We start from the raw sequence: 22,633 nt of genomic DNA on the forward strand, positions 1-22,633 counted from the left end.
TTTTACTGTTTTCTTCCCGCTATTACCCTCAGTACTCCATTTTTTGCGTTTTTTGAAGTCCGTCCATACAGTTCCAGATCTGTAGTCGTTTTTATTTAGTGCTAATTTTTATGGTTTTTAATAAGGGGGTGTTGATCACAGGGTTCTAACACAGAGGAGTCTAAAGACACGCCCCAGAGGATCTGGTGAGCCACACCCCTTTGTCACATCTATGAAAATTAGAAGTAGATAAAAAGAACCATATCTCTGGAACCGTATGGCGCATTTAAGAAAAAAAAAACAAAAACTAAACACTCAGGGGAGAAGCAGGAATAAAATGTATTCCAAATCTGCCCACTTTTGAATTTGTTACAAGTCCCCTTGTGGTAATTTGGGACCTGTTGAATACTACACACTGGGACACAGCAAGTTATGTCACTGTAAAGACCATGTTATTAATGTCCACACATAACTACAAAGAACTGAGGAGCTTTTTTGTCTTCTGTTATGGGGGCATTGTGCAATCTTTCCCATCTCCATTGCAATCTTTCCTTGATCTCATTCTGTCTGCACCTCTCATCGTCCTCCCTAAAATTTCAATGCACCCCACTAACTTTAAAGCTCACCAACAGATTCTCTCACACCAAATACGTTTTAAAAAGCAACCCGGAAACCCAAATCCCCAGAAAACTGTTTCTATCCTTTTCCCCGCCAGTCATAAGTGGGTATTGCTGCAGTTGGCTGGAGTTATTGGGATGCCATAAATGTTTCGTTCTTTCAAAATAATTGCTCTTTTGCCATGTTCCTTCTCATTGATTGATATGAATAGAACATTGCAGCTTCTTGGGGACGCTGCTTGGTATAAGAACATTTAAAGGAACACTGCAGGCAAACTGGTATGTCTACGGTGCATGTGCATGGGATTCGAAGAACACCAAAAAGACACTTTATCTGCCATGTTTCCTCTTTACTAGGCAATATTCAGGGTATGCAGAGTATTCCTTTAATTTCTAACTTTACATTTTTTCAGCCTTTGCGAGCAGACATGTGATACATATTTCAATAGAAGTAGCTGTCTTGTAAACCTTTGTTGCCTAACAGGGAATGTAACCATAAGAATATCACTCAAGACCGACCATTTCATGCACATTCTCCCTATTCTGAGTGTTGACGTTCCCAGATTACAGCTGACAGCCACAGTCATATGTTCTGAATTACCTGGAAGCCTTTTCTGAGCTCCAAAATAGCTACCTCCCACGTACAGGGATAATGGTGAATGGCAAAATCCTATTAATACTATTTCTATGTTACGGTAAGTTTGGTTTGCGATACACATGGAATCAACCACGTCCTCTACTAAAGCCCTTGTCGCATCTCTTTTACAAACGTGTGGATTAACCCTTGATTTTTGTTTGGAAAGTCATTTACTAAGTTTACACAAGTGTGGGATCACGTTGCTGTTGAAGCACACTTATTTATTTTTGGACTGTGAGACCCCTATTTGGCATGACCCTGTGAAACTGAAAACTACTGTATGCAAGATTTACGGTTCACTGCACAGATGGAAGATTAGTTCTGATTCACTAAGATATTCCTACATCAGTGAGGACAAAAATGAATGTGAACGATTGAAACCTATTTTAATAACCTAAATATTTATAGAAATGTATCTAGGTACTAAACACCACGTCTATAGAAACTGAATCAGTTATTGAGACCAAAAATTACCCCAAAAACTAACATTTTAGGTCATCCAGAATAAATACTTGCAGGTCAACCCTAGAAATCATTCCTATAACACTGGCACTTCTACATTGTATCCAGTATTTGGATTCATATACTAAATATTTAGTATTTTGGCTGATTTACTAAAACTATGTGCACCAGAAATTTGGTTTGATTATTGCCAATTCCTGCTTTGTGCCACTCATGCATTTTAGATATGTTAGACTTGATTTTCTAAAAGGGGCATTGCTTATCGAAAAGTGTGGGACAATGAGGAGTTGACTAAACTTTGCTTGAAAAATTGATGCAACTTTGTGGAACAAAGTAACACTTTGGATAATTCCGATGCATTTTTTAGGCTGTTTCGTCTAAGCTTCCACTGTCTAAGGGCTTGTGCAGACCACCATTTTAATCGGATAAGTGTTATTCGTGATGTTGACGGACAGCACTCATAACCATGTTATTCTATGGAGCTGTGGAAAAACTCGGAAGACATCCGAGTGTTGTCCAATTTTCATGGACTGGCGTTATAGAGAAGGTGGAGAACCTTTTTTTTCTCTCTCCACCTATGAGGAAATCGAATCACACTCTGATCAAACTCTGATCAGAGTGTGATTAGTGTAATTGGACCAATTTTCTCAAAATGGCCATGTGCACCTGTCCTCAAAGTTAGACCGCTTTAGCACATCACATCCCTTGGCCCTGCTTCATCGTTGCTGTTCCTCCACTTTTCTGGAGTAATTTCCTCTTTGTTAGTGGCTTTAGTGTTGGCAACCTTATTCGCTATAAGTTTGTACAGTAACAAATTGTATTGTGGTACCGTGTTAGCCAGAAAAATCGATGTGAATACTTTTCTAAGAGTATTCACATCCATGTGAACACTTATAACTCACTACTTGTTCATAATTTCTACTTTTTAAAACGGAATTTATGGGTTTCCAGATTGCATTCATTAAATGTATGCACTGTGCTTTTCAATAGCTTTTCATGATGTATTAGGGAGATGGCATTACAGGCAATGTGTGATAGATATCCATCAATTAGTTTCATTGAAATGTCATAAAAAGCTATCAAAATTTGGCTTATTATTTTCTGTTTAATAGATTCTCTTGTACTGAAGAAATACCCTATTTCCCCCCAAAATAAGACCTACCATGAAAATAAGCCATTGCATGATTTTACAGTATTTCTCCGACTCTCACGGTGGTTTTCAGTACAATGGCGCCCGAGATGGCGTTTGCGCAGAATGAGATGAGGTTTAAATATGCCCATGCACTGACACCGGCGCTGGGAGATCAATGTGCCCAGCGGGTACTCCGCTACTGCTTCATACTGCCAGGTCACCCTATTCTCCTAGCCCACTCCTGCTGTCAAATGACGAAAATGTGACCCTGCTTCTGCCTGCTCCACCACTGCCGTTCCCCCTGGTAAGTTACATCTGGACTATAAGATGCACCCCTATTTTCCTTCCAAATTTTGTGGAAAAAAATTGCATTTTATAGACCGAAAAATATGGTATATGTGTTGAATTTTTTTGTTTTAGAATAAATATAGACTGTTGTTCATGGCAAAAAATAAGACTTCTACTGAAAATAAGCCCTAATCGATCTTTCACAACAAAAAATAATATAAGACCCTGTCTTATTTTTGGGAAAACACAGCTGATAGGTATCACTTCCTCCATATCATGTATACATCTTTAGCTTTTCCTGGCCTATACATGAAATGGGACTAGCAAAGGTTATTTGAATGGGGCTTTAGAAATATAGACTCAGAAGTTATAAATTCATATACAAATTATATATGGGTACTCGGAGACAGTCTATGGAAAGGATCAAGCCAACAATTATTCTCAAGCTTGTTTCTACCATGGCAGCTCTGTTTTCTTCGTGGGTTTGCCAGTGAACATGCCTCCAATAAAACTGTGATCCAGCGTTGTGGATAACAAAGTATCCTAGTGATAATTCCTCCTGACTTTTTAAATCACTTGTAATCCAGACGTCGAAGCGTGATCTGCACCCATTTCTGCATGGTTGTCATAGTGCGTTGTACAGTACACACATTTGTAAGATACCGTATTTTTGGAAGATTAACAGTTTTGTTGTTCTTGTAGTCATGGTGTCTCAGGGCTTTAAGCTGTTACCTCGGGTCTCACAGCTGTTCAGAATAAAGCCACAGGCACTCTCATTATGCTCAGCTGTCGGAGCAGCTAATAACCAGTGCACTGTCATGTTAACTGACCTCATGGAGATTGTATGCATTATGGCTGAAATCAGCACGCTTTACAGAGGACTCATTTCCTCCACTAAAGGATGTATATCTATATTAGTAATTACTTCATCCCTTACGTGAATTTTCTGTCCAAGCACATTTTTTTATTACTGTAGTAATACATGTATGAACTAATTTCTAATTATATAAAATGGTTCTCATACTGTAAATGTTAAAGGGTTTGTCCACTTGACCTTAATTTCAATAACTATGTTGGTGGCATGATTTTGTAGCATTTACTGATTTGAGGTTGTCCCCTTGAACTTGTTAGTACAACCCTCCTCAACCGGTTCACAAGGCTTATGTTTAGCGATGAGCCTACCCGTAGAAGTTTGGGTTCGTCCTAACTAGTGATGAGCGAATATACTCGTTGATCGGGTTTTCCCGAGCACCCTCGGGTGGTCTCCGAGTATTTGTGACTGCCCGGAGATTTAGTTTTCCTTGCTGCAGCTGCATGGTTTGCGGCTACTAGACAGCTTGATTACATGTGGGGATTCCCTAGTAACCAGGCAACCCCCACATGTACTCAGGCTGGCTAGCAGCTGTAAATCATGCAGCTGCGTCAACAAAAACTAAATCTCCGAGTAGTCACAAATACTCGAAGACCACCCGAGGGTGCTCGGGAAAACCCGAGCAACGAGTATACTTGCTCATCACTAGTCCTAACTGTATTACAAAGTTCGGGTCGGGTACCAGAACTCTACCAGAACTTTAACCAGAACCACATAGAAGTCAATGTTGACCCAAACTTTGGTGTTGTAAAATGGTTGTAGTAAGTTCTAGGGGGCTGCCAAAGGAAGCAGAGTACCCCCACAGAATATCTCTCTCTCCTAACACTAAAACGGACTTCCAGGAGAAGTTCATGTTCGAAGTTCCTGGCACAAACCTCAAATTTTACAGTTCGAGTTCGATCATTTCTACTCATGTTCTTAAAGGGAACCTGTCACCCTCAAAATCGAAGATGAGCTAAGCCTACCAGCATCAGGGGCTTATCTACAGCATTCTGGAATGCTGTAGATAAGCCCCGATGTATTCTGAAAGATGAGAAAAAGAGGTTAGATTATACTCACCTGGGTGGGTGGTCCGATCCGATGGGCGTTGCGGTCCGGGGCCTCCTATCTTCATAGGATGACGTCCTCTTCTTGTCTTCATGCTGCGGCTCCGGCGTACTTTGTCTGCCCTGTTGAGAGCAGAGCAAAGTACTGCAGTGCGCAGGTGCTGGGCCTCTCTGACCTTTCCCGGCGTCTGCGCAGTGCAGTACTTTGCTCTGCCCTCAACAGGGCAGACAAAGTACGCCGGAGCCGCAGCATGAAGACAAGAAGAGGACGTCATCGTAAGAAGATGGGAGGCCCCGGACCGGACCGCTATGGTCATCGGACCAGACCGCACCGGACCGCCCCTGGGTGAGTATAATCTAACCTCTTTTTCCTCATTTTTCAGGTTACATCGGGGGCTTATCTACAGCATTACAGAATGCTGTAGATAAGCCCCTGATGCTGGTGGGGTTAGCTCATCTTCGATTTTAAGGGTGACAGGTTCCCTTTAAAATTGCTGGTAATGGAGGAACATGTGATCATCAGCCTCCTCCAACAGGCAAACAGCTTCCCATGTGCAGTGTTGTTTAATTGGAGTAGGCTGATGGGACAGGTCTGGTCACATGACCGATCAATCAAATGCCATTTTGAGAACAGAAGAACTATGCATGGGATAATATGTTATACCCACATACATTGATAACACTTAAATAGCAAACACACATGGACACCACTTTAAAGTGGAGGAAATTGGCTATGACCATTATTTTTATTATTACCCCCATCAAACAAAGAAGAGGTGATGAAAAAAAAAAACACATTAAAGGGGTTATAAGCAGGTGTGTCAAACTGCATTCCTCAAGGGCTGCAAACAGGTCATGTTTTCAGGATTTCCTTGTATTGCACAGGTGATCATTTAATCACCTGCACAGAATGATTCCAGCACCTTGTGCGATGAGAAGGAAATCTTGAAAACACGCATGGTTTGAGGCCCTCGAGGAATGCAGTTTGACACCCCTGGTTATAAGGGACTGTTATTGTTTTTGTGAATGGGCCTAAGAACTGCCCTGTGACAATTTCTGCCAGCGATTCCCCTGCTTCCACAAACATAACGTTGACAAAGCAGTGTCTTCTGCTCTGTTGATGGGGCGTCACTGTCCATGTCACACTTCTACAACAACTCTACTCCAAACTTAGCTTTAGCACACAGTACAGGAAGATACATTTTTCACCGGCATGGGCAAGAAGGTCTGACCAGTTTATCAGAAGCAGCTGAAATGGAGCTGCATGTTTCTGACCAGCATAGAAAGGGTCGTTAATCTCTCCAGCATCAGAAGAAACTAAATCCATTTAGGCTATGTGCACACGTTCAGGATTTCTTGCAGAAATTTCCTGAGAAAAACTGGAAATTTTCTGCAAGAAATCTGCATGCGTTTTTTGCGCGTTTTTTGGTGCGTTTTTGATGCATTTTTTTTGCGGATTTTTCCAGACATTTCCCAATGCATTCTAAAGTGGGAAATCCGCAAAAAATCCACAAAATTAATGAACATGCTGTGTTTTTTACCGCGATGCGTTTTTTTCACGGAAAAAAAACGCATCATGTGCACAAAATTTGCGGAATTCATTCTAAATGATGGGACACATAATGTATGCTTTTTTTTGCAGTTTTATAGCGTTTTTATAGCGAAAAAACACGAAAAAAAACCGAGAAAAATCAGCAACGTGTGCACACAGCCTTAATAAGGGACAAAAATCAAACCTTCTCTAAAGAAGACCTGCAACTCATTACCGGACGTGACCGTTTAACTCCAATTCTTCCAGGGGGACGTAACACCCTATTGACAGTAGGAGAATTTCTAGTCCTTATATATTCGTATGCACCACAAAATCATGCCCCCAACAAATCTGTAAGGCTATGTGCACACAATACGTTTTTGATGCGTTTTCTCAGCATTTTTTTAAGCCCATAAATGCTCCAAAAATGCAAGGTAATTCAATGAGAATCCTGAAGTGTTGGGCACATGATCAGTAAATTTCTGTCTGTATTTGCAGCGTTTTATTTTCTGCAGCATGTCAATTCCTTTTGCGTTTTTGCAGCATTTTTGAGTCATTGACTTCAAATGAGTAAGTCAAATCTGCAGCAAAAATGCATGTGTAAAAAGGTTTGCTGCCAAAAATGCTGCAATTTGTCAAAGGGAAATGATGTCAGTAGGATGAAGAGTGTGTGGCAGGGCCGGTGTCAGCACCCGGCTCACCTGGGCAAGTGCCGGGGCCCTGGCGAGATGGGGGTCCCACTCTCGCGGTCTGGGATACAGCGCACACACACTGCTCAGTGTCACCCAGGGGTGCCGCTACCATGAGGCAAGTTGAGCACTTTGCCTCAGGCGGCACTACCATCCTTAACAGAGGGGGCGGCAGATCCTGCCGGTGTAGTAACTGAATTTGCGTCCAAGATGCAGGTTCAGTTACTACTCTATTTAGGGCTCCCAACAGTCCCGTATCCCCTCATCCAGCCCTCCTCGGCTCTCCGGTCACGTGATCGTGACATCACAGGTCCTGAAGCTGAAGTCGCTTCTCTCCTGCATCTGCTCCAGTTGCTCAGACATATATGGCTGTTCTGTGCACACAGGCCGTCAATACCGTCAATACGGACGGCTGATTGTGGCCTGTGGGCACCTAGCCACTGCAGGGCTCTGCCTACTAATGGAATTTTGTATTGGACTGTCATTAATGCCTTGTTGGCAACTGTGCTCCCCTGATGAGTCTCCGCTATTGGATATGAAACGCGTTGGGAGAAATTTCAAGTTTGTCCAAATTGTTGGTGGGGTCCATAGTTAGGGACCACTTGGGGCCTGTCCTTGTGAGGACTGGAGTTTGAATGGGTTTAACAGGGAAGGAGAGAAATCACCCTACCCCCAGCCCCTATCCCTATGTTTTAACAGCGGACCCTCAACCGAGGATATAGAGAGACGCACCACTGTGATTACATGCCCGTTACTATTGGAGAGGCATACTACTCTGCTATTACTGGTGAGATCCAACAAATTTTTATCTTTTGAGCACTGGTTCACATGAGCACTTTGTTGGTTATTTATAAGTTGTTTGTCTGGTTTTATATTTATTATTAAAAGTTAAGTTTTATTATTGGGTCATCCTCCAAGCTATCTTCCACGGATCATGATATGTCCTGCACTGGGAGGCTCAGGTAGGCATTACAATGGGAACCGGGCTGCTATAGTATCTTTATAGAATCTTTCTTTCTCTCTCCTTTTCTTTATCTCTCTCTGTTCTTTCTTTCCCTCTCTAATCTTTCTTTCTCTCGCTGTTCTTTCTTTCTTTCTCTCTCTGTTCTTTCTTTCTCTCTCTGTTCTTTCTCCTTTCTTTTATCTCTCTCTGTTCTTTCTTTCTCTCTCTGTTCTTTCTCTTTCTTTCTTTCTCTCTGTTCTTCCTCTCCCTTCTTTCTCTCTCTCTGTTCTTTCTTTCCCCTCTTTCTCTCTGTTCTTCCTTTCTCTCTCTCTGTTCTTTCTTTCTCTCTCTGTTCTTTCTTTCTCTCTGTTCTTTCTTTCTCTCTGTTCTTCCTTTCTCTCTCTCTCTGTTCTTTCTTTCTCTCTCTGTTCTTTCTTTCTCTCTGTTCTTTTTTTCTCTCTGTTCTTCCTTTCCCTTTCTGTTCTTCCTTTCCCTCTCTGTTTTCTTTCTTTCTTTCCCTTCTTTCTTTCTTTCTCTTTCTTTCTTTCTTTCTTTCTTTCTTTCTTTCTCTGTTCTTTCTTCCCCTCTTTCTTTCTCTCTGTTCTTCCTTTCTCTCTCTCTGTTCTTTCTTACTCTCTCTCTGTTCTTAATTTCCCGTCTTTCTTTCTCTCTGTTCTTCCTTTCTTTCTCTCTCTCTGTTCTTCCTTTCCCTATAACCGACGAACAGAAAAGGGGAGGGGGGGGGGGGGTGTTAAAAAGTTACTACTGGCCTCTCAGATCCTCAATATTAATCTGACCTGATAGCAAAATGACTATAGTTGCCCATAGGATGAATAGTATATAAATGATCTCATTTATATGGTACAAATAAGTGGTGCTTATAAGAAAAGGTTGTTATACCCATACATGTTATTGTGACTTACTTGGGCAAGTGGAGGACATACAGTACAGACCAAAAGTTTGGACACACCTTCTCATTTAAAGATTTTTCTGTATTTTCATGACTATGAAAATTGTAAATTCACACTGAAGGCATCAAAACTATAAATTAACACATGTGGAATTATATACTTAGCAAAAAAGTGTGAAACAACTGAAATTATGTCTTATATTCTAGGTTCTTCAAAGTAGCCACCTTTTGCTTTGATGACTGCTTTGCACACTCTTGGCATTCTCTTGATGAGCTTCAAGAGGTAGTCACCGGGAATGGTTTTCACTTCACAGGTGTGCCCTGTCAGGTTTAATAAGTGGGATTTCTTGCCTTATAAATGGGGTTGGGACGATCAGTTGTGTTGAGCAGAAGTCTGGTGGATACACAGCTGATAGTCCTACTGTTAGAATGTGTATTATGGCAAAAAAAAGCAGCTATGTAAAGAAAAACGATTGGCCATCATTACTTTAAGAAATGAAGGTCAGTCAGTCCCAAAAATTGGGCAAACTTTGAAAGTTTCCCCAAATGCAGTGGCAAAAACAATCAAGCGCTACAAAGAAACTGGCTCACATGAGGACCGCCCCAGGAAAGGAAGACCAAGAGTCACCTCTGCTTCTGAGTATAAGTTTATCTTAGTCACCAGCCTCAGAAATCGCAGGTTAACAGCAGCTCAGATTAGAGAGCAGGTCAATGCCACGCAGAGTTCTAGCAGCAGACACATCTCTACAACAACTGTTAAGAGGAGACTTTGTGCAGCAGGCCTTCATGGTAAAATAGCTGCTAGGAAAACACTGCTAAGGACAGGCAACAAGCAGAAGAGACTTGTTTGGGCTAAAGAACACAAGGAATGGACATTAGACCAGTGGAAATCTGTGCTTTGGTCTGATGAGTCCAAATTTGAGATCTTTGGTTCCAACCACCGTGTCTTTGTGCGACGCAGAAAAGGTGAACGGATGGACTCTACATGCCTGGTTCCCACCGTGAAGCATGGAGGAGATGGTGTGGGGATGCTTTGCTGGTGACACTGTTGGGGATTTATTAAAAATTGACAGCATACTGAACCAGTATGGCTACCACAGCATCTTGCAGCGGCATGCTATTCCATCCGGTTTGTGTTTACTTAGACCATCATTTATTTTTCAACAGGACAATGACGCCAAACACACCTCGAGGTTGTGTAAGAGCTACTGTATTTGACCAAGAAGGAGAGTGATGGGGTGCTGCGCCAGATGACCTGGCCTCCACAGTCACCAGACCTGAACCCAAACGAGAAGGTTTGGGGTGAGCTGGACCGTAGAGTGAAGGCAAAAGGGCCAACAAGTGCTAAGCATCTCTGGGAACTCCTTCAAGATTGTTGGAAGACCATTCCCGGCAACTACCTCTTGAAGCTCATCAAGAGAATGCCAAGAGTGTGCAAAGCAGTCATCAAAGCAAAAGGTGGCTACTTTGAAGAACCTAGAATATAAGACATATTTTCAGTTGTTTCACACTTTTTTGTCAAGTATATAATTCCACATGTGTTAATTCATAGTTTTGATGCCTTCAGTGTGAACGTACAATTTTCATAGTCATGAAAATACAGAAAATTCTTTAAATGAGAAGGTGTGTCCAAACTTTTGGTCTGTACTGTATGCTATGGGCAACTATAGTCATTTTGCTATCTGGTCAAATTACTATTGAGGATCTGAGAGGCCAGTAGTAACTTTTTAACAACTCCCCCCCTTTTCTGTTCGTTGGTTATAGGGCACTTCATTCACTGTGGTACCCCTTTGTTGACTTATAAAATGCCCCTCTGCTGTATGGTATTGTAGAATTTATAATAGCTTTCACTCATGTAAGAAGTGAAATCTGGCATTGTACTAATCAAAAATAATAAACCAACATATACTTACCTTTCCACCATAGTCCATTTAATACAGAGTGTCCCACGTCGATCTCACCCGGCCGCTGGTGATACACTGAAAGTAGGTAATCGCTCCCACAATGTATCACTGAGCCGCTGTGAGAGTTCACTTGAGTTCATCAGCTAATCAGCTCCGGTGCTCTCTCGGCACCGCTGCGTGTGAAAGTTCTCACACAGTCGTAGTGTCTTAAGTGAGAGCACCGGAGCTGATAAGCTTGGTGAACTCTCACGGTGGGGATACACTGCGGGAGCGATTACCTCCTGTCAATGTATCGCCAGAGGCCAGGTAGAGCTGTCACTTCTCCCAATGTGACTGTTCTACATGTGAGATCGACGTGGGACACTCAGTATTAAATGGACTACTTCGGACAGGGAGTATTATATGTTGGTTTATTATTTTTTTATTGTTTACAGGAGACGAGGTTGTCGAGGATTAGGCGTTCAGTAAGTATGGTAAATGTAGATTCAATAAAGGAGTCTGTGTGATTATTTCAAATACAGGACTTTATTTTGGCCGTGTCTTTATTTACCATGTAACTTTAGGATTAGTAATGGATAGGTGTCTTATAGACGCCTCTCCATTACTAACCTGTGAGCTTGATGTCACTTGACAATACAAAGGTGACATCAACCCCACAAATATGAACCCCACTTGCCACCGCTACAGGGCAAGTGGGAAGAGCGAGGCTAAGTGCCAGAATTGGCACATCTATAAGATGCACCATCTGTGGGACAGCTGAGAGCTGATGTTTTTAGCCTGGGGTGATGCCAATATTCATGACCTCTTCCCAGGCTATTAATATCAGCCTGCAACTGTCTGTCTAGCCTTTGCTGGTTTGATGTTATAGGGGGACCCCATGTCATTTTTTTCTGGGACTCCCCTGTAAGCTAGCCGATAAAAGCTAAGCAAACAAACTGTGAGCGATATTAATAGCCTGTGAACCTTTGGCAACTGGCTCCTTCCCAGAATATTAACATCTGCTCTCAGCTGTCGGCTTTCCTTCTGTTGGTTATTAAAATTATGCGGGAGTCCACACAATTTAAAAAATTTTTTTTTTTAAATAAACATATTGCCTTTCACGCAGATTTCTGATAGTTGATTTTTTTGTTACAGTATGTGTAGGTTAATTAAGTTAATGCTCCTACATAGGCTGGAGTGTGACTGCTCTACCCGGCCTCCGGCGATACACTGACAGGAGGTAATCGCTCCCGCAGAGTATCAATGAGCTGCCGTGAGAGTTCACCGGAGTTCATCAGCTCCGGTGCTCTCACTGCACTACCGCTGTGTGAGAACTTTCCTACGCAGCAGTGGCGTAAGTGAGAGCACTGCCGCTGATCACCTGATGAACTCTGGTGAACTCTCACAGCAGCTCAGTGATACACTGCAGAAGCGATTACCTCCTGTCAGTGTATCACCGTCGGCCGGGGGAGATCGACAAGGGACACTCAGTATTAAATGGACTATGGCAGAAAGGTAAGTATATATTGATTTATTATTTTTGATTGTTTGCAGGAGACACGGGCATCGGGGATTAGGTGTTCGGTGAGTATGCATTGTGTATTTGAATTTGTATGTAATTATGTAAATATTTTGATTTTTTTTTTACAATTGGAACACAGGTGCCGGATGATGAGACTATTCTCCCATCATCGGCTCATGCTGTCTCTGTTATATGTGACAAAACACATAGCCGGATGGAAGTAGTAGTCCCATCAGATGACGTCTAGGTACACACGTCGCATGGGTACACGCACACAGACAGACAGACACACAGACAGACACAAGCACATATTCTCCGCCCACACAGTCTTCCTCCTTCTGACATAATTTCCCTTTGACAAATCGTAGTGTTTTTGGCAGCAAATAAGCAAACCTTTTTACACCTGTGTTTTTGCTGCAGATTTGACAGACTCAGTTGAAGTCAATGAGTCAAAAACGCTGCAGAAATGCAAATATAATTGACATGCTGCAGAAAATAAAACGCTGCAAATACAGATGGAAATTTACGGATCATGTGCACAACACTTCAGGATTGTCAATGAATCTCCTTGCTTTAGTATTCCATTGCATTTTTGGAGTATCAAACGCATCAAAAACGCATTGTGTGTACATAGCTTAAAAAATACCACACAAGAGAGTTTCTATTCATCTGTACTGTAGACCAATGTTTGAGGATACATTTTATATTATAGATTCTTATCACTCGGTGTGACTGCTGACTTATGCGCTGTGAGCTGGGAGGATTCGCCAGTCTCTAAGACGTAATTCTTGCATTTTTTTTCTTTGTTACACTGTTTACCAATTAATTTATTTCATATTTTGATAAATCGGACATTTCTCAACACAGTGATGCCAAACATGTGTTTTTTGTTTGTTTTATTTTCAATAGGCCCCAAGCGGGGGGGGGGGGGGGGGGGTGATTTGATCTTTTTGTGTTTTTTTTTAAATTTTTTCATATTTTGAAAAACTTTTTTTTCACACTTTACTTTGTTTGATAGTACCTTTAGGAGACTTGAAACTGTGATCGCCCGATCGCCTGTGCTATACGTAGCAGTGCTTAAGCACTGCTATATACAGGAGGAATCACAATCTCCTATGAATGCTGACTATGAGCCGGCATTCACAGAGTATCATAATGACAGACACAGGGGTCTTCTGCAGACCTCCTGCTGTCATGATAACCCGTCGGCGCCCCATGATCACATGAAGGCTGTAGGATGCACACACAGATCTGATTATTTTTTTCCGCACTATCTGACACTACCTTAATTCAGTAAAAAATATTTTAGTAGGCACAGATTATTATGGTATATTTTTATTGTCCCTAATTTAAATATTTTAATTATTTTTTCACACTCCCTAAAAAATGCTACAATCGGAGGTTGATCACTGAGATGCGTCAGTGATCAGCACTCGATGGCTGTAGAGCGCACTCACAAATGAGATTCTTTTTCCGCGCTGACACTAAATTCAGTAAAAAATACTGTAGTAGACAATGATTACTGCAGTATATTTTTACTGTCCCTAACTAATCTAGTCCTATCAACTAATCTAAATTATTATTTATTTTTATTATTTACACACAAAAAATAGACAGGAAAAAAAATCCATGCCAAAAGTGAGCACAGGTGCCGATCAGTGGTGTGTGTCTGATCAGCTGCTTGGCGGCTGGAGGACACACACACGGAAGTGGTGCAAGGGGGATCAAGAAAAATCAGACAAGGAAAAAATGTCCTGAAAAACAGCAAGCACAGGTGCTGATAAGTGATTTGTGTCAATGATCAGTGCTGCAAGATGCATACACAGAAGTGGTACAAAGGTGTGAGGGGAGAAAAAATAGACCGGGCCAAAAAAAGTCCTGCAAAACAATGAGCACGAGTGCTTATCAGCGATTTGCTCGGCAGCTGAAAAACGTACAAAAAGAGAAAAACTGCTAAAAACGAGCAATCAAGTACAGTGCAGCGATCAAGTACTGTTCAGCGCTTGACAGTAGAAGCATAGGGAGGGGGAAAAGAGGCAAAAGGTGAGGAAAGGGGGATGAGAGGCGTTGGGGTGACTTAGGAAAGTTATGGAACGGATCAGGGAGGGATCAGAAAATCTTCTTTCAGCAGCAGGAACAGCAAATGTGATGGCACAGGCTTTAAAAGGTCTGTGGCAATGCAAGGCTTAGCTCAGCGTGACAGAAGTCTCAGTGACCATTCTCCTCAAGTTTGAAAGCCGGACTGAGGAAGTGCAGAGCGGTCACTGCGAGTTCAGATCATGCCTCTGCACTCTGATTGGTGCGATTAAAGTCATCGTTGATCGCACCAATCAGACCTGGCACTGGTGATGCCACAGTTGCTTGGCTTCAACCTGTGATCAGTGAATTAAACAACCAACCACAGCGATCGTAGTTGCGGGGGGCAGTTCCAACCCCTGGGATGATGATTTCATGTGCCCTGCTACAAGATTCAGCAGGCACATGGATGCGATCACCGCAATATGACGTCTCCGTACGTCCAAGGTTGATAAATACCTACTGACCTGGACATATGGATACATCCAAGGTCATATCAAGGTTAATGACACTCTTAGAGTTTGAGCAGATTGCCAGCTTAGGGTAATCCAATTCTCTTGGATGCGAGAATCCGTAGCATAGATGAGGAAAAGATGGAGAAAATGTCACAAATTGTGTGTCTGTGGAAATCGGTACTCAATAAGAGCCAGTTTTCTCCTTGAGCTGTGTCTAGGGCATCACACTTAGCCTACCAGTATCCTTTTTTGTGCTGATGAGGGGCAAAAACCGTGAAACAATGCAAGGGTTTGCCTAATATGACTTACTTTAAATATACTAGTTTCTGAAATAAAAATATTCTTCCACTCCACAGAATACACATAGTCACTTCATCTAAAGATAGGGATTTATTTTCAACATACAAAAGTGATGCTGTCTCAAAGGTCAATTTTTGAAACATTTTTCTCACCGTAGTCTTGCGGGTGGCGGGGATAGAAACTGAGGTGGTGGTCCCAGCCACTGGCCCACACAAATTTATAATTTATCACTTGCTCAGCGAAAGGGATATTACATCAATAAACATTTAAGAAAAGGAAAGATGTTATTCTTAGGAAAGACAATATACAGAATATACTGTATGGGGTTATTCGGTTTAACAAGTTGGCTAAGTTCCCACAATGGGTTTTCGGTGAGTTTTTGATGCTGGATTTTTTGCTGTGTGAACAATGTCTCACTGTTCCAGCAAAGTGACTGGGATGTAGAGAAGCCTCATTCACACTGTGCTTTTATTTTTACACTACTTAAACGGACCTGTGGTGCATGTTTGAAATCCGCAAAATGTAAATTTTTCTTGAGGGTACACTGAGTTTTCGGGCTCATACTCACTTGCGAGCAACTCGGATGAGTCTCGCACGGCAATACCCGGCCCTGCACCCGGCACTCAGGAGCGTAGTGCGCGGCTGCATGTATTGCTATGCGTCCGCACGCTCCGATCTGAGTGCTGGATGCAGTGCCAGGTATTGCCGTGCGAGACTCATCCGAGTTGCTCGCAAGTGAGTATGAGCCCTTATGTGCAGAGTTTCCCAATAGAATTGCATTAGACGTTCAAAATCCGCCGGTAAAAAATGCACATGCATTTTTAGTGCGTATCCACAGCAGAAACACACTAAAAATGTATATAATATGTGCATGACTGTGTCAGTAAGATTTTGTCAAAGCCAGATACCAAAAAGTATTAACAACAAAGCTTTGTTTAAAAAATGACATATTGAAAAAAGACAAAAAGCATCAAAAATTTGATAAAGCCACATGTATAAAAGCATTCAAAAACGCCATGAAAAAAACGCAAGTAACCTAAATTATCTAATAGTTGCAGAAATTCTAAAAAAAGCAGCAAAATCTCACCAAAAACTCATTGAGAGAATTTACCATTAATAACAAACTGGTCTATGCCTTTAAGTGTTTCCTTACTCCTTCTGTATCAGCTAGGCTTTGTAGGTATAAAAGAGTGAATTTGGTGGATCTTTGTCAGAAAGGGAATCTATCAGTAGGGTTCTCCTAAGTCAAAAGTTGAGTAAAGTGATACATTGATATCTACAGTATGATCTGATGTCTTACTGCAGAGAAATCCATGTTTTTCTTAATATGTAAATGATCTATTAAGATCTCAGGACTAGTGATGAGCGAATATACTCGTTACTCGAGATTTCCTGAGCATGCTCGGGGGTCCTCCGAGTATTTTTTAGTGCTCGGAGATTTAGTTTTTATTGCCGCAGCTGAATGATTTACATCTGTTACCCAGCATAAGTACATGTGGGGATTCCCTAACAACCAGGCAACCCCCACATGTACTTATGCTGGCTAACAGATGTAAATCATTCAGCTGCAGCAAGAAAAAGTAAAACTCCGAGCACTAGAAAAAACTCGGAGGACACCCGAGCATGCTCCGGAAATCTCGAGTAACGAGTATATTCGCTCATCACTACTCAGGACCGATCATAGATCGCCTTCAGAATCTGCCTCCAAAGCTTATTTTACATGAAATGGGGTGTTATCAATGTAACGACTAACAGGTTGCTTTTTAAAGTCTACAAGTCTCAAAATGGTAATGGCCCCTTTCATTTAAAATAAACTCTGGAGGCAGAATCTGGGTGAGATCTATGTCCGGCCCATAGATCTTACCAGCTCATTTACATAAAAAAAACTTGGATTTTTCAGAAATTAGACATCAGATCTCAGGTTTTAATGTACTGTTTTATTAAATTTTTTACGACCTGCACGCCCATATAGATGACTTAGGAGGGTTGATCCTACTGACAGATTCCCTTTAACATTTGGAGGCTTGCCAAAATGCGCTTACTGCAAACATGATGATGACAATGCACAGCCCTGGTATGTCTTGACATTGATTTTACATTAAAATAGATGGGCTTTAATTCCCACACGTATTGGCAAATTCTAATCTATGTGGAATACCGCACTTAAGCGTGTATATGTTAAACCACATGTGAATGCAACAGTTAGCTATTCTTTATAAAATACTTAAATAGCAGCACTGAAGATCTAAAATGTGTATTGGTAATGTATTAGGCAGCCCAACATTGAAGGGGATAATACAGACTTGCTTTTTACAATATTAGTGCACTTAATATCCACCATAACTTATTCATTTCCCAACACTTTACAAATGACTTAAATAAGTGTAAATATGTAAACTTTATGCATGCACCAGCCGAGTACAGAACATACACAACCCTCCAGTGATACGTGTGCACTGGCGGAATGCATTGCGATTACTCAAAACCAGCTGTCTGTGGAGTCTTCTTGCTCTCCAAAAACTTCTCTGCACATATTGGAGTTCTCCTGATGAAGAGGAAGCTCAGCACCTGCCATGGTTTGTATTTTTCCTTTTCGTGACACGTATGACTTGCCACAAGGCAGTTTCTCATACTTTGTGACGTAACGCCTGCAAAATCAAAACAAATGTTTAGGAGATTCATTAAATATCACACAATTTGTGTTTGTTACTATATATACAGTACCGACACATAGGATGCCATTGTATCAAAGCTTTTGTATAGTAGGAACCTTGGAGAGAAGCAGTTTATTACTGCTTCTGTCTTCTATGTCACCAACTGCATTTAGCGCACCATAAGCGCTATGCAGTGAACAGAAGCAAGAGCATTACTGATGAGCATTCACATGGTCGCCTGGGGTCTGGCTGGCATAGCAGAGCTGCTGGGTCCTACCAGCTCCAGATCAGCTGTGCCATCTATTCTACGGCACAGCTAGGAACAGTTTTCCTCTGTAACTTGGGTTCCTATGGATGCCCTAGTTATAGTGGAAAAAATTAACAATAAGGGAAAAAATATTTTCTCAGAAGTCCTTTATGTTCTGTAAACCAAGTTATGTTTTATGTTCAACTAATTATGTAATAAATTTTAACATATATAAGACATTTGGAAAAATAATGCAGAAAATGTGGAAAAAACACAAATGTTTTTTCATACAAAAATGCATTTTGTAATATGAAAATAACCAAAACCTACACATTTTAGTCATCTACACAATCAAAATTAATTTATCAGGTTATTTGGTGTGAAACATGAACAGGAAGCAAGCACTTGTTCACAAGTTGCGTTTTTGACACTTTTTTCTGCATGTTTTTACCTCGGAAAAATGCAGCATTTTACAGTACCGTGAAAAATTTCTTACATCTGCTGCTTATTTTTTCCATCATACCTTTTTTTTTTTTCCTCAAATCTGCATAATATCAATTCTTTCAGCATTTTTCACACATGAATGGGAGAATATGCACATAAAAAACGCAGGTAAAAACACAGATTGTTTGTACTGCAAAGATATAGCTTTATGGTGAAAAAAAAAATTAACAAAAAAAATGTATATTTTTTTTCTATTTTTGTGTCACCAAAAAATTACATAAATTGCATGGTAATTTATAAGCACCAAACAATTGCTAAAAAAAAAATATTTGGAGCATGTAAAACAAAGCCTCATACCGTCACAAAGGCAAAGAAGAATGCACAGGATACATTGACCATGCAATTTTTTACAAAAACTTAAGCGGTCCCGATTTATTAAGACTGGCGTTTCGTACACCAGTCTTAATGAGGGTTGTGCAGCAATAAGATGCACCAACTTCATTTAGAGGCGTTCACCATTTAATGAATTTGGCAGTGGCGTGCACTCCATCACAATAGTTACCCCAGTCTGGAAAACACCAAAAGTCACAACATTTTGGTGCACCTTTGTGTTGTTTGTGACTTCTCAAAGTGTTTTATGCCCACTGGCATAAATACGTTGATGTATGAGCCTATAGTCTCTGTTATTACTATTAATTTATTCTCAAAACAATCAATTTGAGGTTGTCAAAGGTTCAGAGGATTGCAGGAGGTACACACTCCATAAACATGCATATCTGATACAGATAGAGAATTACCTGAATGGAAATGGTCCTTTGTCCATTTGCATGCAAACCAAAAATGGATAGGATGAAAACTTCACAGTTGTGATAAAGTTGAAGGATGACTCTGTTTCAAAGCGAGTTTCCATACCAACATTAGCAAATTCGGAATCAATGGTTACGTTAGCCAAAACGACCAAGGCCCCACTGTGAAGGACAAGGTGACATGTGAGTACATGTACAGTATGTATGAATATGTGTCACCTGAAATGTGACAGGGGAATCTTTGTGACATAATCCTACATTTTAAAATGATGATAGTGAGTATTTTGGAAAATATGGAAGATCCAGAAGATATCATCTTAGTTCTCTGCTTCTTCTATCAATTGCCATCCAATATACTAAGCAGATACCAAACCACCATATACTCTGTGAATGGTGAATAGTTTGTAGCCAATTTTACATTTAATACATAGATGAAATCTGCATGAAAAGATTACTACCCTTAGATACTTTGCTTTCCTGATATTATACTTGACTTAGAGAGGATGCCCACCGCTTTGTATTTTCCCAAACGCCCAAGAATGTTGTAAAAATATTAAAAAGCGGACACGTACCTACCAATTGCTGCTGCTCCTTTGTAACACTATCAAGTTCCCACCACTGTGGTCTCCTTTACTTCTCTTCTGATATTGCCAGCAACCAATCAGAGCTGCAGCTACTGATTCACTGAAGCAGTCATGTTCCTACAAGAAGTAAAGGAGACCGCCGGGGGACCAAGGCAACTCTAAGTAAGAGGGGCAGAAAATAGGTAGGTGAATATGTGCTTTGCATTATTTTTAGAGTAAACTACGTCTCATGGTAAATTAAAAAAGGAGTGGTCAACTCCTTTAAGCTACAGACTTTACTGTAGTCCAGAGCTACATTCATAATTCTGCAGCTTTCATAGCTGAAGTTTCCCAGCCTTCTTTGGCTGGCGTCACACTAGAGAGAAATACTGACGAGGGAGAGGCGCAAAAACAACGCATTGCACACGGACCAATGTTTCTCTATGGGGCAGCTTCCATCAGCCGTATATTTCTCGGCCGTATTTTACGGGCTGAGAAAATCGCAGCATGCTGCGATTGTCAGCGTATTCTTAAAAAAATATGCCAATGAAAGTCTATGGGGGCGAGAATAATACGGATTACACATGGACCACACATCTGCCTTACGAGAAATACGCACCGGTGTCCTATAGAAAAGCCAGTAATTCAGTGCGGTGTACAGTAAAATCACACTGACAGGTTAGAATAGAATAGGTAAAATAAATGTCTACACATAGAATAGGTGTATATATATATATATATATATATATATATATATATATATATATATATATATATATATATACACACACACACACATATATATATATATATATATATATATATATATATATATTTAATACAGAGCTAGATAGCATAAAAGCATGGTAATTCAATAGCCAGCTTTTGCTAACTCCTTATCAATCCTGACAGGATATGAGACATGGTTTATATACAGTATACCATTTCATATCCATTACATTTTTACATATTCCTCACTGATAATGTTAGTAGTTTGTGTGTGCAAAATTTGGGAGCTCTAGGTGTTAAAATAAAGGGTTAAATCACGGAAAAAACTGGCGCGGGCTCCCGCGCAATTTTCTCCTCCAGAGTGGGAAAGCCAGTGACTGAGGGCAGATATTAATAGCCTAGAGAGGGACCATGGTTATTGCCCCCCTCCCAGCTAAAAACATCTGCCCCCAGCCACCCCAGAAAAGGCGCATTTGTAAGATGTACCAATTCTGGCACTTAACCACTCTCTTCCCACTTCCCTGTAGCAGTGGGATATGGGGTAATAAGGTGTTAATGTCACCTTGCTAATGTAAGGTGACATTAAGCCTGGTTAATAATGGAGAGATGTCAATAAGACACCTATACATTATTAATCCAATAGTAGTAAAGGGTTAAAAATACACACACACATTATGAATAAAGTATTTTAATGAAAAAAATAAACACATGGGATTTTAATATCTTTATTATACACTCAATCCACCTGAAGACCCTCGTTCTTCTGTAAAAAAAGGAAAATAATAAACGCAACAATATCCCATACTCGTCCGCTGTACAGTCATGTCCCACGCTGTAAATCCATCTGAAGGGGTTAAATACATTTACAACCAGGAACCTGCTAATGCGGCCGCTCCAGGCTGTAAAATACAGGGGAATGAATGGAATGCAGGGAAGCTTTGGTGACTATGTGGTACTATTATTAATCCAATAGTAGTAAAGGGTTAAAAATACACACACACATTATGAATAAAGTATTTTAATGAAAAAAATAAACACATGGGATTTTAATATCTTTATTATACACTCAATCCACCTGAAGACCCTCGTTCTTCTGTAAAAAAAGGAAAATAATAAACGCAACAATATCCCATACTCGTCCGCTGTACAGTCATGTCCCACGCTGTAAATCCATCTGAAGGGGTTAAATACATTTACAACCAGGAACCTGCTAATGCGGCCGCTCCAGGCTGTAAAATACAGGGGAATGAATGGAATGCAGGGAAGCTTTGGTGACATGCGGTGCCATCACCGAAGCTGCGCCCCCTGGTGGCATAAACTCATATGAACAGTAGCGTGAGAAAATATTCAGAAAAACTCCCACGCTACAGTTCAAATGAGTTTATGGCACCAGGGGGCGCAGCTTCGGTGACAGCACCGCTAGTCCTCGAAGCTATGTTATCTTAATTTCATTAGTTCCCCAGTCTCTTACAGCCAGGAGCAGTTGCATTAGCACCGCTCCTGGTTGCAACTGTATTTAACCCCTTCAGATGGTTTACATCGTGGGACATGACTGTACGGCGGACAGGTATGGGATATTGTTGCTTTTTTATTTTCCTTTTTTTCAGAAGAATGAGGGTCTTCAGGTGGATTGAACGTACAATAAAGATATTAAAACCCCATGTGTTTATTTATTTCATTAAAATACTTTATTCATAATGTGTGTGTGTATTTTTAACCCTTTACTACTATTGGATTAATAATGGATAGGTGTCTTATTGACATCTCTCCATTATTAACCAGGCTTAATGTCACCTTACATTAGCAAGGTGACATTAACACCTTATTACTCCATATCCGACTGCTACAG

At 40.8% G+C, this 22,633-nt stretch overlaps 1 protein-coding gene across 1 annotated transcript in view; it reads right to left on the reverse strand.

The window, feature by feature from the left end:
• Positions 1-15,418: 15,418 nt before the first annotated feature.
• The window catches only part of MTTP (microsomal triglyceride transfer protein), a 169,722-nt gene continuing 162,507 nt past the window's right edge, over positions 15,419-22,633 (reverse strand). The window contains exons 17-18 of the mRNA XM_077277601.1: positions 19,484-19,654; positions 15,419-17,989 (exon numbers count right to left, since the gene is read on the reverse strand). Coding sequence (XP_077133716.1) covers positions 17,821-17,989; positions 19,484-19,654 — 340 coding nt within the window. The 3' untranslated portion in view covers positions 15,419-17,820. The remainder of the gene's footprint in view (positions 17,990-19,483; positions 19,655-22,633) is intronic.

The sequence above is a fragment of the Ranitomeya variabilis genome, chromosome 1 (assembly GCF_051348905.1).
Source record: "Ranitomeya variabilis isolate aRanVar5 chromosome 1, aRanVar5.hap1, whole genome shotgun sequence".
NCBI lineage: Eukaryota > Metazoa > Chordata > Amphibia > Anura > Dendrobatidae > Ranitomeya > Ranitomeya variabilis.